At 48.4% G+C, this 16,068-nt stretch overlaps 1 protein-coding gene across 3 annotated transcripts in view; it reads right to left on the bottom strand.

Annotated features, from left to right (window-relative positions):
• Positions 1 to 2,257: 2,257 nt before the first annotated feature.
• The window catches only part of COL5A1 (collagen type V alpha 1 chain), a 143,594-nt gene continuing 129,783 nt past the window's right edge, over positions 2,258 to 16,068 (bottom strand). Inside the window, exons 61-66 of one of the 3 annotated variants that reach the window (XM_056504922.1) lie at positions 15,525 to 15,578; positions 14,935 to 15,193; positions 14,537 to 14,649; positions 12,708 to 12,776; positions 7,016 to 7,249; positions 2,258 to 4,411 (exon numbers count right to left, since the gene is read on the bottom strand). In XM_056504922.1, coding sequence (XP_056360897.1) covers positions 4,265 to 4,411; positions 7,016 to 7,249; positions 12,708 to 12,776; positions 14,537 to 14,649; positions 14,935 to 15,193; positions 15,525 to 15,578 — 876 coding nt within the window. In that variant the 3' untranslated portion in view covers positions 2,258 to 4,264. Of the gene's footprint in view, positions 4,412 to 7,015; positions 7,250 to 8,573; positions 9,240 to 12,583; positions 12,653 to 12,707; positions 12,777 to 14,536; positions 14,650 to 14,934; positions 15,194 to 15,524; positions 15,579 to 16,068 lie in introns of those variants that run through there. The other 2 variants (XM_056504921.1, XM_056504923.1) reach the window with 2 other exon arrangements.

Consider the following 16,068-nt stretch of genomic DNA (forward strand, 5'->3'; position numbering starts at 1 on the left):
GGCAAGGCAGAGCAGCAGCCCCAAGCCCTGCAGCCTCCCCTCCCCTGATTTAAAATCTGTGCAAACCCCGCTGGGATCAGCTGCCCTTGGACAATCCCCATTCCCTGGGCTGGTGCTGCCCTGATCCCCCCCAGCTGCTGAGCTGGGTGATTTCCATCCTCCCTCTGCTGCTCCCCAAACTTTGGGCTCTTTGCCCTTGTGGGATCCCTGAGGGGGGGAGGCAGCTGCTGCTGGAATTTGGGATAGCAGCCCCATCCCCACCCCATAACTGAGCAGGTTTGGGTGCTCACACTCTGTCTCAATATTCTGCTGCTCTTTTTGTGGCTCTTCCAAAAAATCCTCTCAATATTTCACCTGCTGCAGTTACAGCTTTGGACTTTGTTCTACAAAAAGAGGTGAAAGATCTGCCATGGCTCCTGTGTCTGGCAGTGCCAGAAACAGTCAGATCCCTCCTCAGATCTCTGTTTTTCCCTAATAACAGATCAAAGCTTCCCTCAGCACAGAGGCATTTGCTGCAAGCAGCAGTGATTGAGTGCAAATCACAGCTGGGCTCACCTTGAAGCACGATCAAGGTCCAAGTGAAGCATTTCCAGCTGAGTTTAAGTAAATAAACTTATTTTGCCCACATTTCTTCCTGCACCTCTGCATTTCTGGGGTTCACCTGCATGAAGATTTGGCCATAATACACCAAGATTCCCCAAAACTACTCCTAGGTGTTAATGACAGATGACATGAGTGAAGATTAAACGATTTCAGGTCCAGCTTGGGCGGGGTTTGGAGCACCCAGGGCTGATCTTTAATTTCCCTTCCAACCCAATCAGTGACTTTGGCTCCTTCTCTGGACACCTTTTAGCAAGATCATCAAAGATCTTCTGCAGCCAAAGGATGAAGGGCAGGAACTTGGCTTGGTCCAAGCCTGGTGCAGAGCTGGGCTTGTGGCACCTGACCCACCTGCAGTGCTCCAGATGTCACCTGCTGAAGCTCCAGCATCTCCTGCTTGGCTGTTTGGAGAACCAGAGGGACACAGATCCACACTGGTGCAGCTCCCCACACAGAATTCCAGAGGATCCTGCAGTGAAACCTGCAGGGGAGAAGGAGAGGATGAGCAAAGTGTCCCCTCCACACAACAGCTTTGGGGATTTGGGGGTTGAGGAGCTTACCAAGAAGCTGGAATTTTTTTTTTTTTTTTCCCCTGAATTTGTCTTGGGATGAGATCAGCAAGAGAAAAACTCCTCTGGTGACGTTTTTGCTGCTGTGGAAAAGGTGAGGAGCTGGTGGCCACTCAATGTTCTCTTCCACATCCCAGCCACCAAAACCAGGTTGGATTTTTGCACTGGAATTCCTCACTGAGAAAAAACAAACAAACAAACAAACAAAAAAACCAATGAAAATATTCCAGGCCTGGAAATTCTCCCCATGATGAGTTTAGATTGTATTTTACAGTATTTCTTTACCTTTTAAGCACTCCCACTGCTCCTCTGATGAACTTTCCAGGCTCCACAGGGCAGGGCCATCCTGGGGAAATCCCGCTGCAATCAACTCCAAGAAGAGATTCACATCATGGGAGTTTAGGTGGAAACAGTAAACTTGATTTATTGAAAAAAAAAATCTATTACATTTATTCCTTTATTACACAGGTTTAAAATATTTAAAAATAGCTCTTATGGGCATTACACTTAAATTTTATGACATGTTTATTGGACTTTGAAGAAATGTACAATATGGCATTTGACACTATATTTAAAAAGGGCCTTATGTACTAAAAGTTGGGTTTTTTTTTTTTTCCATAGGTTTTATTTTTCTTATCAACATTTGTTCAAGTCAATATATATTAAGGGGAGGAGGGAAAATAAAATTACACAAAAAGAAAGTCTGCAAATACAAGTAGTAATTTTATTGCAATATACCGTAGCTAAGTGGTCTGGGGGGGATTGGAACAGTTTGGAGCTCAGTACAATTACAACACTGTGGAATTCAACAGAGGAAATTAATTTTTATTCTTTTTCTTTTTTTTTTTTTTTTTTTTTTTTCTTTTCTTCTTCAAGCAGAGAAATCAAAGGGGAAAAAAAAAAAAAAAAAAAAAAAAAAAAAAAAGCTCCCTTGATGAGAAAATTGAGAACAGAATCCCATGACCTGGGCAGACACAGAGGTGTGGACAAATATCAGGATATGGCTTTGCTGGGATGTGCAACCTTCCCTGCCCTTCCTGCTGTTGCCACGGTGACTGAGAAGCTGAATTCTTCATTTTTTATCCCAAATTCCTTTTCACTGCTCTGCTGCTGGAGCCTGCAGTTTTTAGGGTAGCACCTTTTGGGGTTTTTTAATTCCCTTAAGTGGGAGAGAGCAGGGGAGGAGAAAGGAGAGGGATGGACATGGCATTGCTGCTCCCTCCCTTCCTCGGATGCTGCTGCTCTCAATTCGGGCAGGAGGGGGGAAAAGACACCATATATAGGTTTTTTTCACAGTAAATGTGATGTCTTTTCCTTCTTGGTGAAAAATCCCCCTTGAGCTGAACGCTCCAGGCCAAAGAATAATAATAGTAATAATAATAATTAAAAAAAAAACAACCCCACCTTGCAACAATTATTTTCCAGCTGAGAGACCTGAAGAAGGAAAAAGGGCAAGGAGGAAAAATAAATGGTAAAAGAAGAGGGTGTCAGCACGTTGTGAGCCGTGGAAGGAATAAAAAAAGAGCAGGAAGAGAAGGAAAATTGCAAATTGCTGGGCGGGCAGCGATCCCCACGGCTCCAGGACACCCAAAATTTACATAAATTAGCACCACAAACGTGCAGCCACTGAGGACAATCTGCTCTGCTTCCCACTGGGAAAAGGCATGGATGGCCTTGGGAAAACCAAAAAATAAGAATTATAAAAAAACCAAACAGTTGTAAGGACATTTAATGTTTTTTTTTTTCTGCACGGGCCTATTCAAGGAAGAGGAGCAGGATTTGGACAGAAGAGATAAGAAGGTGCCATGCATTTATCAGCAGCCAAAATCTGCCTGAATGTGCCTAAAAAGCCAAGTGAGAGATTGGCCAGTGGCAGGGTATCCCCAGTGTTGTGTCAAAGTTATCAGGTAGCACCACAGAGATATGTAAAAATAACTATAAAAAGCACCTTTTTTTTCCTTCTTCTTTTTTTTTTTTAATATATATTTTTAAATATATTTTTTTTTATTATTCTTGATATTCAGAGAGGACAATTGGATTTCCCCTGCCACTGGGAACGGATTCAGGTTTAATTCTTATCATTTTAAAGGAATGCTGAAAGAAAAAAAAAAAAAAAAGAAGAATGAATTTAAAACAAGCAAGTGGATGAAAAGGCAGAGGCTCAACGCAGATCATGCTTTTAGATCAGGGGATTTGCAGGAAATTTGTTAAAAAGTGGCTTTAATTTCCTCATTTTGAATGGAATCATTCCAAAAGGCACCTGTGGCTCATCCTGGGGGTGATTCCAAGGCCTCCAGATCCCAGTTTGGGACTGGGAAGAGGCAGAAGTGGGGACAGGAGCTGCTGCCTTCATTCCCAGTGGGAAGCTTGGCTTTAATACAGACAAGGTCACTTGCATGGTTCGAAGGCAGAAACATTCCAACATTTCAAATAAAAACACGACACAAATATTTACTCACAAACATACAAAAATAGAAGCACCTTTAAGACACTGGCAAAGAGATGCCCAGTGTGACCTTGAGTCAGCACTTTGGAAAACGTGGAACGAGGCAAACTCAGTGGAGGAAACACGGAAAATTCTGGAATTGGCTGTGGCATCTCCCTTGCAGGAGCTGATCCAGACCTTGGGCAAGCAACAAAACCTCCAAGGAGCTTCAGATCCAGGATTGCCAGGACTTCAATGAGGGATTTCAAGTTTTTTCCATTTTATTTTTAATTTCCTTAGGAACAAACGAACGCTCCCTGGCGAGAAGAAGAAGAGGAGGAAGAAGGAGGAGTTTGCTGGAGGTGGGCTCAGCTCGGTGGCAGCAGGGACAGGGCCAGGTCTCCGTGTGTGGCTGCTGGTCATGAGATTCCATATCCATCCTGGGAATGGCTGAGGGGGCACAGAGGGGCTGGGACACAACAAAATAGGTGGGGAGGGGGGGGAAAAAAAAAACAATAACCCATCGCTGTCCAGTTTCAGACCGTGCACGTGACGAGGAATTCTTTTTTTTCTCCTTTTTTTTTTCTTTTTTCTCTTTTTTCGTTTTTACTTAAACGGCGCAATGAGGTTACGAGGTTGCTCATTTGGAGACTAGGTTCAGGTGGCTCTTTTAGCCCAGGAAGCAAGCTGGTCCCACCTCGAATCCAAATTTCTGTGCCGCTTCTCCGAAGTCATTGAACATGATGTCGACTATGGGGACCTGCTCCACTTTGGGCGTGTTGATTTCCAGGATGGTTTTCTGGTAGCCCTTCCTTGCCTGGAATGAGGGAAAGAGGAGCTCTGAGGATGCCTCCAAGCCAGCATCAGCACAACTGGATAATCACCACTCTGCTGGGAACACGGTGTTGATTTTTTGCCGGGAATTTTTTGGATCTAAATCCGAGTCACCGCCACCCAAACAAATTTATTTGCAGGTTTAATCCTTGTGCCTTCAGGTGACCACTGAAAAACCCTCCAGACCTTGGAGCAGGTCATGACATTAACTCTGCTCCAGCACATTTCCAAGCTGGAATGGGAGCCTGGAGAAACTGTGGATGTAAGGGTTGTTTTCCCTCCCCCAGGACCTGCCTGGCTTGTTGAGCAAATGGGAGCAATTTAATTCGAATATATTAGTGAAAAGATCACATTTAAAGTTTGATAGAATTCACAAGGTGCTGCTGTCTTTTTATCATGCCTGGTGGCCACGAAGTTCTTTCCAAAATATAAATAATTATTAGAGGAGCAGAAGTGCCCCCCAAGGGCGTACAAAGCTGCACAAACAAGAGGATTTATGGAGCAGCTTTGGGCTCTGCCTTTCCCTGTGATTTGTGTGGCTCAGAAAAACAGGCTGGGGAAAAAGGGCTGGAAGTTCAGGAAAAACATATTGAAATTATGGGAAGAACAGCCCTGGAGCTCCTCTGGCTTCAGCAGCCTCCCCACTACAACAGGACCTCTGTGTGGGGCAGCCCAACCTCAAAGCACCGAGCAGGGCTCAGTCCTGGAATCACTTAGGATGGAAAAGACCTTCAGGATCATCGAGTCCAACCCAGCAACTGGATGGGTTGTAGCACTCACTCCCCAAAAAAGAAGCAAAAGCACCTCTAAACTCCTGGTGGAGCTCTCTAAGTTTCTAATGGCCATTTTATGGGGTCTAAGAGTCAGGCTAAAATCATCTTTAATGCAGAGAATCTGTTGTAAACTCCAAACTCCTTCAATCAACAGATAAATCTCAGATATCCTGCCTGGGCTTTGGGCAGCACCATCTGCCAGGGCAGCAGATTAATCCAATTTATCTGGCCAAAAGGTAAAGGTTTTCAGGAGGCTCATCCACTTTAAAAAGTGCAACTCATGGTCCTTCAGCAACCCTGAGATTCAGAAGGGGAAGGGAGGGGAAGGCCCTTTCCCCCCAAGGATGTTTTGTCAGCAGGAGACAAGAAAAACTTGAGGATAAACTTCTGAGTGTTTCCAGAAGGGGGCTGGATGCCCTTTCCCTCTCCAGGAATGTGTTAAAAGTTCTAATCAGATTTTCCTCATTGCTCCATCAGTAAAAAATCTGTTTGTGCCAGAACAGAAGCATTTCAATCTCAAATTACATGAGGAACTTTTTCTGTCAAACATCTCAATCTTTCTGTCCCGTGGGCTCCAAGTGCTGCAGTTCCAGAGGGTGGGAATTATGCATGTTTTTACACCAGCAAGCTGGGGCCAAAAATAAACGCAGACAGCACCTGCTTAGCCAAATTTTTATCTCCTGAGGGCAGAATTTTCAGAGTTTAAACCCAAATCAAGCATCCAAGAGGAGTTAGATGAAAAGGGAGGATGTGAGGCACCTTTGGAAATCGTGGCTGTGCTTGTGCACCCTGTGAGCAACATAGCCCAGAGCCTTCCTGGGCTGCAAGAACAAAAATTCCAACCAAACCCTTCCTGCTTTGCCTCTGAGAATTTCTGAAAGCAGTTTAAAAGATTCTTATCAAACCCTGCACATTTCCCACCCAAGCAGGCGCCATCGCTCGCCTCCCCCTGTGTGAGGAATTGGGCAAGAGCACAAGCAGGGAGGCTTTTAAAAGCAGCATTTTTAGGCAGATAAATTGGATTAATCAGATTAGTTTGATCCCTGGAGGTGCTGCAGCTCCCCTTGACTTCGAGTAGGATCAGGGATTGCCATGGAATCATTTTTTCCAATTTAGCAAGGTGATGTCTCCCATGTTCAGAAAAACCCCGAAGCACTGGAAATTTGGGGGTGATCTGCTCTGGGGAAGATGGTGCTGGCCAAGCAGGGGAGGGGACAGAGGTGTCCCCAAGGTGTCCCCAAGGTGTCCCTGTCCTAGGTTACAATGTAAAGATATGCCCAGAGATATGTATTCTATCACCATCTGCTGAAACCAGGTGGGGCAGTGATCCTGATCTCTGTGGGGATATCTCCTGCTCATGGGCCATCTTTAAACCAGCTGGGCAATCATCTTTATCTTCCCACAGCCCATCCTCCCTCCAGGAGATATCTCCTGTTCATGGCCACTGAGTCCCAGGGCATGGCTGATAAAATTCCATCATCCCATGGGAGATGCTCCAGCCAGGGGAGGAGCCAAGCCTTTCCTACCCAGATAAAAACTGAGATTTGGAACAGCAGAGCAGCCTTTGCCACTGGATTCCAGAGGACAAAAGCTACAGGATCACTGCTTCAACAAGACCATTCATCTGCACTGCTGCCACCACTCTAACTAGCAGGTGTTCTGACTCTGTCAGTGGTTTTTCTTTTGTGCTATTGCATGGATTTTATTTTTCTCTTTTTCCCTATTAAACTGCACTTCTGACTCTGGTCTCAGTGGTTTTGATCCCAAAACCATTCCGTTTGATTGCGAAGCCCAGGCCGGGAGCGCGCACGTACCGCGCAGCCGTCGGGGGCAGCCCGGATGTAGGGGTTGTTGTCGTAGGACATCTCCTCGTCGTTGGAGCCCAGGAAGCGGATGGCCTTGTCATAGCTGTTGGTGGTGGCATCGTGCCAGGCCACCGACTGGTAGCAGTTGTAGGTGATGTTCTGGCGGGCAGAGGCGCTCAGCAGCCGCAGGAAGGTCATCTGCACCACCCCGATGGGGTTCCCGTCCGAATCCACGTACGAGAGCTGCGAGGGGGCAGAGGGGACAACACGGGGCAGTGAGGGACAGAGAGACACAGCCAGGGGCTCTGGGGGACACCAGTGTCACCAGTGTCACTGCTCCTGAGCTAGGGGACACCAGTGTCACCAGCACACACTGCTCCTGAGCTGGGGGACACCAGTGTCACCAGCACACACTGCTCCTCAGCTGGGGGACACCAGTGTCACCACACACTGCTCCTGAGCTGGGGGACACCAGTGTCACCAGTGTCACTGCTCCTGAGCTGGGGCACACCAGTGTCACCAGTGTCACTGCTCCTGAGCTGGGAGACACCAGTGTCACCAGTGTCACTGCTCCTGAGCTGGGGCACACCAGTGTCACCAGTGTCACTGCTCCTGAGCTGGGAGACACCAGTGTCACCAGCGTCACTGCTCCTGAGCTGGGGGACACCAGTGTCACCAGTGTCACTGCTCCTGAGCTGGGGCACACCAGTGTCACCAGTGTCACTGCTCCTGAGCTGGGAGACACCAGTGTCACCACACACTGCTCCTGAGCTGGGGGACACCAGTGTCACCAGTGTCACTGCTCCTGAGCTGGGGGACACCAGTGTCACTGCTCCTCAGCTGGGGGGACACCAGTGTCACCAGTGTGACTGCTCCTGAGCTGGGGGACACCAGTGTCACCACAGACACTGCTCCTGAGCTGGGGGACACCAGTGTCACCAGTGTCACTGCTCCTCAGCTGGGGGACACCAGTGTCACCACACACTGCTCCTCAGCTGGGGGACACCAGTGTCACCAGTGTCAGCAATGTCACTGCTCCTCAGCTGGGGGACACCAGTGTCACCAGCACACACTGCTCCTGAGCTGGGGGACACCAGTGTCACCAGTGTCACCAGTGTCACCAGTGTCACTGCTCCTGAGCTGGGGGACACCAGTGTCACCAGTGTGACTGCTCCTGAGCTGGGGGACACCAGTGTCACCACACACTGCTCCTGAGCTGGGGGACACCAGTGTCACCAGTGTCACCAGTGTCACCAGTGTCACTGCTCCTCAGCTGGGGGACACCAGTGTCACCAATGGCACTGCTCCTCAGCTGGGGGACACCAGTGTCACCACAGACCCTTCTCTGCTCACCCAGGAACTTTTTCTTCTCCTGCAGGATGGGGTGAGGCTGTGAGCAAAAAATTAAATCTAAGGAGGGGAGGGAAAAAAAAAGAAAAAGAAAAGGCAAGGGGATTTCAGCCCTGGTTGCCAGAGGGTGGAAATTTGGGGATGCCTAAAATTTAAGCCAATACTGAGCATATTTCTCCAGCTTTGGAATATGAGAGGAGGTGAATTTCTGTGAGGGTTCAGGTCCTGAATTTCTGACTGCTGGGAGCCAAACCCTGGGGTTTGAAGCAATCTTTGCACTGCCTCTGCAAATCCTGGTCCTGATGGTGAGGACTGGGGGCTGCCCTGTTGGAAAAGCTCTGCTCAGGTAAAGGGAAAATGGATTTGCTGCCCTGCTGTGAATTCACAGCACTGATTGTGAATCCCAGTCTTGCACACTGAGATTTGCTCCATTCTGCCCACCAGGCTCCTTTTTCTCCCATGCAGGAGAATATATTCCTACAAAAAAAATGAATTATTGAAACCCAATCCCATCACTTTGGACATTCAGCACTTCGTGGGACTTTCACAGCCCACAAAATGAGTTTTTGCAGGTATGAACTGACTGTGCTTGAGGTGGCACCTCCAAACTACTGCCCTGGATGGACTGAGGGTTTCTTTAGAAACAACCAGGAGAAAAACACAGGCACCCAACCAGCGTGGAATTCCTCCAGGTACCACGAACCCTCGAGTTGTGGTGCAGGCTGCAAACAGTAGAAGAGATTCATAACCACAATAAAACATTGAATTAAAAGAGATAATCCAAATAAATAAAGATACCAACCGGTTGTCAGGATGCTGCTGCACTGTCCTCCTGAGAGTTAAATGTGACTGACCAGGAGAGAGCCACGCATGCCAGGAGGAGCTACCAGAAAGCCACCAGCACGTGGAAGGAAGGGGACAAAAAATGCCAAGAGCTTGTCACACACCCAGTGTGGCACAAGTGATCTGCAGGACCTTCTCTTACTTGGTTTTATCTCAAAGCAGTGCTTGCTTTGCAGCCTGGCTGCCTTTTAAGGGGTGTTTTGGTGATCAGTCTGTGCAGATTTTGTGGAGATCTGGCCCAGCTTTGCAACTGGAGCCACTGGGAGCTGGTTTTGTGCACAATGTTGGCTCAGTTTTGGAAAATCCAATCCTTTTCTCTGTGCTGGCAGGAGACACGTGGCTGGGATGGGATGGGATGGGATGGGATGGGATGGGATGGGATGGGATGGGATGGGATGGGATGGGATGGGATGGGATGGGATGGATTGCAGGCCTCGTTAGAGCTGCTGGGAATTGTGTGTAACACACACAGAAGGGAAGCAGAGAAACATCTGCAGGCCTCTTATCTCTCTGAACACAGAGGAAAGGTAAGGAATTGGCTCCAAGTGCTCTGTAGCATTGATTAATGATGGTGTGGGAGCATCAAACCCAGCTGGTTGGGCTGTATTTCATATTTACTGCATCTCTCTTATTCAGGTGTCTGCAGAAGAAAGGCAGCATCTGCCCAGCTGTGCATCCCAGGATTTATAGGGGCAGCACTGCAAATCTTCCCCTCAGCTTTGGGGTTCCCCCAGGGTTCAGCCCCTCAAGACACCAGGACCTTCTCCATGGAGTGACAAGAGCAGAGTTACACCCAGAGGGGAGCTCAAACTCCTTTTGATTTTGCCCATCCACACACAAATTTCAGCTGATTTTAGATCCACCAGGCAAATATCTCCTCAATGGTTCCAAGCACTGAGGCAAAATCAGAGCTAATCTGATTTAAACTAAATAAAACTTTCATGGCCCATGTGTTTGATTGTTTTGTGTTTTGCTTAGGTAGGTCTTCCACATACTGGTGGCTTTTAAAAAATTTTTCCAAATAGAAAAAGCAGGACAGGTAAAAAAAAAAAAAAAAAATACAAAAAAAGCAAGAAAACGACAACACAAAAAGATGGAACAAAGAGCTCCAAATAGCACCAGAAATGTTTTTATCTAAAAAGAATAAGCCCTAAGCTCTAGGCTGGCAACTGAGCCTCTAACAGAGCTGGGAAAAGAGCAGCAGGGGAGATGGAGAAGTGGAGGTACTTGGAACGTGAACTGATGAAGTGCTCTGTAATTAAGCTATGAGTAGCTGCCCTAAAGGAGCCAGGAGGCTGAAGCCTCGGCTTTGCAGCCTGGCTGGATGGTGCAGAGGAGCCCCAGAAGCCGTGTCCTCCTCGAGGGCAGAGTCAGAGCAAAACGTGTTTTAGTGGCGATGGAATGCGGCGAACGCGGGAAACAACGCAGGGCCTCGGGTTGTTTGCCCTTTAAGGTGGAAGCTGGGCCACTGCAGGATCCCCCTGCCCTGGGGAGGGGACAACTCAGTGGGACACAGCACAGCATCTCCTGCCCCTGGGCAGGTTGGTTCTGTCCATGGAATGTTTGCCTGCTCCTGAATTCTCCTGGTTTGGCTGAGCTCGTTGCGTGCATCCCGTTAATTCTGCAGGAATGATGCACCAGGGGGACTTTTCTGTGGCTTAGGACACAAATGTGACATCCCTGCCACGACTGGTCACTGTGGGAATGATCCCAGAGCTTTTCCTGGTTTATGTCTTGCTGGCACCAAATGTTGTTTGACCTTAAAACAGCTCTTCCCCCATGAAAAAATCCTTAATTGTGACTCAGTCAAACTCCTTTCCATAGGTTGGGCTGGATATGTTCCTTTAAATAAATTACTTTGGTTCTCCCAAGCTCTGAGGTCAGCATGGGAGGCCCCAGTGATTAATTTCTATATGGGAAACAAAATCCTCTGGGAAAACCTGTCCTGGAGATGGCAGGGCTGTGCAGCTCCACCCCTGGGTGACAGCACCGTGCCCAGCTCCGGGCTGGAGCATCATTATGGGATCTCTTGGGTAAGGCTGCACTGCTGGGGGACAGCAAAAAGGGGACACCCAAAATGGGCACTGATGAGGAGACAGCAACAGCTCTCCTGTGGGAGGGAGCATTCCTTGTGGGATGGAGAACTCCTTGTGGGATGGAGCATTCCCTGTGGGATGGAGCATTCCCTGTGGGATGGAGAGCTCCCTGTGGGATGCAGAACTCCCTGTGGGATGGAGAGCTCCTTGTGGGATGGAGCATTCCCTGTGGGATGGAGAATTCCCTGTGGGATGGAGAATTCCCTGTGGGATGGAGAGCTCCCTGTGGGATGCAGCATTCCCTGTGGGATGGAGAATTCCCTGTGGGATGGAGAGCTCCCTGTGGGATGGAACATTCCCTGTGGTATGAGAGCTCCCTGTGGGATGCAGCATTCCCTGTGGGATGGAGAATTCCCTGTAGGGTGGAGAACTCCCTGTGGGATGGAACATTCCCTATGGGGTGGAGCACTTCCTGTGGGATGCAGAACTCCCTGTGGGATACAGAACTCCCTGTGGGGTGGAACATTCCCTATGGGATGGAACATACTCTATGGGGTGGAACATTCCCTGTGGGATGCAGAACTCCCTGTGGGGTGGAACATTCCCTATGGGATGGAACATACTCTATGGGGTGGAACATTCCCTGTGGGATGCAGAACTCCCTGTAGGGTGGAGAACTCCCCTGTGGGATGGAGAACTCCCTGTAGGGTGGAGAACTCCCTGTGAGATGAAGCATTCCCTATGGGGTGGAGCACTTCCTGTGGGATGCAGAACTCCCTGTGGGGTACAGAACTCCCTATGGGGTGGAACATTCCCTATGGGATAGAACATTCCCTGTGGGGTACAGAACTCCCTATGGGGTGGAACATTCCCTATGGGATAGAACATTCCCTGTGGGGTACAGAACTCCCTATGGGGTGGAACATTCCCTATGGGATAGAACATTCCCTGTGGGGTACAGAACTCCCTGTGGGGTGGAACATTCCCTATGGGGTAGAACATTCCCTATGGGATAGAACATTCCCTGTGGGGTACAGAACTCCCTGTGGGGTACAGAACTCCCCGTGGGATGGAAATCTCCTGCAGGGCTCTGTGAAGCCCAACCTGCCCCAGGGTCCCCCAGGACCCCGCTGTGTCCCCTTCTAACACCAGGCAGAGCTCAGCTCCCACACTGCCAGTCAGGCAGACTGGAATAGAGCACTCCAGTGGCTTTGGGGTCTCTGTCAGAATTCCACCTTAAACATTCCCGTGTGCCTGGCAGGGGGTTAGTCCAGCATGCAGGGGCAGCAGTGTGGCCATACCAAAGCAGGTGACAAGCTCTGATTCAAGGCCAGGGTTAGCCACTTACCAAGGACCCCCGCTTGTATTGACTATACCATGTGGCAGGCTGCTCTTTGGGCCAACGAGCCATTTTACTCTGTAAAATATGACAGGGGGTTAAAGGAAACTGCAAGCACCAGGATGTTTCTTACCAGTTTACCGCGCTTGAATTCACTGAACCACGAGCCTGGGTTTTCCTTGGGCCAGGAAGTAATTCTAGCCTAGTTTGTGGACAGCAAGGAGGGAAGAGAGAAAGAAAAAAAAAATCAAAATTAAAAACTACTTTTATTCCAGAGTCTGCATGTCTTATTGAAACTGCCCAACTTGCTTTAATTTTTTTTAAAAATCTTTATACATCAGTAATGAGAGCAGAAGGTGGTGTGAAGCAGAGGAGGAGTGGTGCTGCTCTGGCACCAGCCTTTGCTAAGGGATATCTCTGCCTCCAAGGAACTTGGGGTGCAAATCCAGCAGGAAAATTCAAAGGAAAGACAGAGGGGGAAAAAGGAAAAGGTGCATTGATCTTCATGTGGAGGGCAGTGCTGGTGCTGGAGAAGCCTGGTGCCTCCCTAATGCCAAATCCAGGTGCTGTGGGGCTGGGAAAGGCAAAGGAGGTGATTAAGGAAAAGCCTCTGCCTGCCTGCTGTGTTTGAGGTGCTGGACACACAGGATGGAGCTCCAGGTACCCAGAGTGACATTCCTGCACAGGGAACCAGAGCATCCTTGAGGCAGCCCCAGCTCAGCAGCTGAAGCAGTTTTAGAGAGAGCACAAGGAAGGAGCGTGGCTGCTCCCCAGCCTCCCACAACACCCTCATTTGTGTGGAAATCTCTGCAAACACAAGAGCCCAGCTGCAGCTGCCTGGGGATTGTCCTTCCCCAGGTTTGTTCTGGGGGAGGGCTGAGCTGAGAGGAGCCAGGGCTGAAGCTCTGCTGTGGCTCACACAAACCCACTGAGTCACCATCAGGGTGGGGTGGTGGCTGCTTGCATCCCTCTGGATGGGAGAAGCTTTTTTCTTATGGATTCCAGCATGGAATTTGTATTTGAGGAATGCTGCAGCTCCACAGAGCCCCAGCTGAACCAGCACAGCAGGAGCTCAAGCCCCTGCAAGATCATGGCCAGACTCTGCTTTTTGAGCTGACAAATTTTGAGGAAAAACACAGCACAGTGATGCAAAGGAAGAGGAAATCCATCTCCTCTTTAAACAGCCCCAAGAAAAACTCAGGGAGGATTTATGTGGAGAGTGATTTGTCCTGTGCTGACACACATTTCTGGTGGATGAAATGCAGCAGGAGAATGGCTCAGCTTTGTCACAGCTGGAGCACAACTGTGACACTGGCACAGCTCCCCCAGGCTGAATTGTGTTTCTGCTTGGCCAGTGCCACAGCTGGTCCCCAGGCAGCAGGAAGAGCAGCTCTGGAAAACAGAGTGCAGGGATACAGGACAAAAATGATGGGTATGGCTGAGCTAAGAGCATCATTACACAAATAACTTCATCAGCCTTGAGCTCTCAGCCTGCTTGCAATCATTTAGGATCATTTACCCACAGGGAACAGCAGGAAAAATGACAGGAGGTAAATATTTATCTGCTCTGCCTGGAGACACAGGGAGGGGAGGGGAATCAGTGGTGCTTGGGCATGCAGGCAGTGGAGCAGGGCTGTGGGAGGGAATGAGTTAAACAGAGCTCCCAATTCCTGCACCAACACTCATCCCTGCTTTGGACAGCAAAGTTTAAAACAAATTAAGATTTTAGCAGTTATTATTAATGGGAAATCATTAGAGTTTGTCCCAAAATGCAGTTTAAGTCTGATTTTCTCTTTGTTAACATATTCCATATGATTTTAAAAGGTAATGTTGTGTGACAAAGGAACATTCTGGATCTTTGATCCTGTTCAATCCTCCTGAAATTGGCTGTCTATGAATATTCATATCAGGAAACCATCTATCAGCAGGATAGAGGGGAAAGCAAAGGTGGTGTGGACTTACCCCTTCAGATTTCTTATCAGGGAAGATGCAGGTCTCTCCTCCAGCTGTGAAATTACAGTAAACTTTGAAAGAGTCCCTGGAACACCCTTGGTTGGGATCAACCCAGTATTCACCTGGATGAGGGGAGAGAAGGGAAAAAAGGATCAGGTCAGAGGGCACTTCAGTCACCTGTCCCACCTCTCATGGGTTATTATTTATATGTAGTTTTTAAAACTGCTCATGTTCTGCTGCCAGCTGAAGATTTTTTTCATCCCTTACACCCATTTTTAGAACTGAACATTTCAGCTGGACATTTCAGCTGTCCAATGACATCCAGCCCAGCTCTACACATTCCTTCTCCCCAAATTCCTCATTTCTGCTCTCAGGAACCCCCAGATTGCCTCTCCCCCAGGACACACCATCTGGGAAATCAGGGTGGCAGAGCTGCAGGTCCTTGCAGGTGCGTGCTGGGTTGTGCTGAGTGCCCAAGGGATGTTTCATCTGCTCGATTTCCAGTTTCAAGGAGTTCAGGGAGCCAAAAATCTCCTCCATGCCATCAGCATAGTCCATGTAGTTGTCAGCATTGCCATCATCCAGCAGCTGGCTGGCATCAATGTTCCTCCTGGTCCTCTTGGCAGCCTGGATGGGCAGGGGCTGGATGACTTCTCCAGGAGGACCCTGATTTTTGGGGGGAAAAAAAAGGACACAACTTCTCATTCCATTGGGAAAAGGACAGGAGAGATGGACAAAGCAGCAACATCCCAAAATACACACTGGGCATGGAGAACACCCATGGATGGTGATGATAAAACATCTGGATTTAACATTTTCCACCTTTTTGCTCCCTTCCCATCCTGCTTTCTCCCCCAGTGTCTCCAAGAGATTCCAACCCATTGCAAGGCATTGCATTGGCAAGGAATCTTTGCCCAGAGATTTTTCTGCTTCCCAAATTCCAGCACACACAATGTCTGAACCTCATTTCGTGCTTCACCTCCTGGGTTTTACTTACAGGAGGTCCTGGGGGCCCAGGAAGACCTGATTCACCCTTTGGACCTGTGGGACCCTGGATGGAAAAACAAGGGAAAATCAGGAGTCACTCCAAAGAATTCACCTGGTACTTCTATCACACCCCAAACATTATTTTAACTATGCCTGAAACTTCATTTTTGTCCCTTCAGGCACACAGGAGGAGTCTCCCTGTACCCACATCCCAAGAAAATGGTATTTTTGGTTATTTTGGGTGTTTAGGTAAAGATCAAACACCTGGAGTTACAGTCAGATTTTTCTTGTGCTTCCCACAGAATGCATAAAATGCATAAAATCTTTAACTCTCTGAACCAATCCAATCATTTTGCAAGTCAAATAAAATCTTCAAATTAATAAAACATCAAATTCTGGATGGCAAGGAGACAGTAAGAAGTTGCCCAAAAGAGGAATTTTTAGCTGTCTGCACCACGAAATTCCAGAGTTTCATTTCTCACTGAGTTCTTCACTTTCCAGCTTCCCACCTCCTGCTTTTCTTGGGCTATTTTTAATCCCCTCCACTCCCCAAC

The sequence above is a fragment of the Oenanthe melanoleuca genome, chromosome 17 (assembly GCF_029582105.1).
Source record: "Oenanthe melanoleuca isolate GR-GAL-2019-014 chromosome 17, OMel1.0, whole genome shotgun sequence".
Taxonomy (NCBI): Eukaryota; Metazoa; Chordata; class Aves; order Passeriformes; family Muscicapidae; genus Oenanthe; species Oenanthe melanoleuca.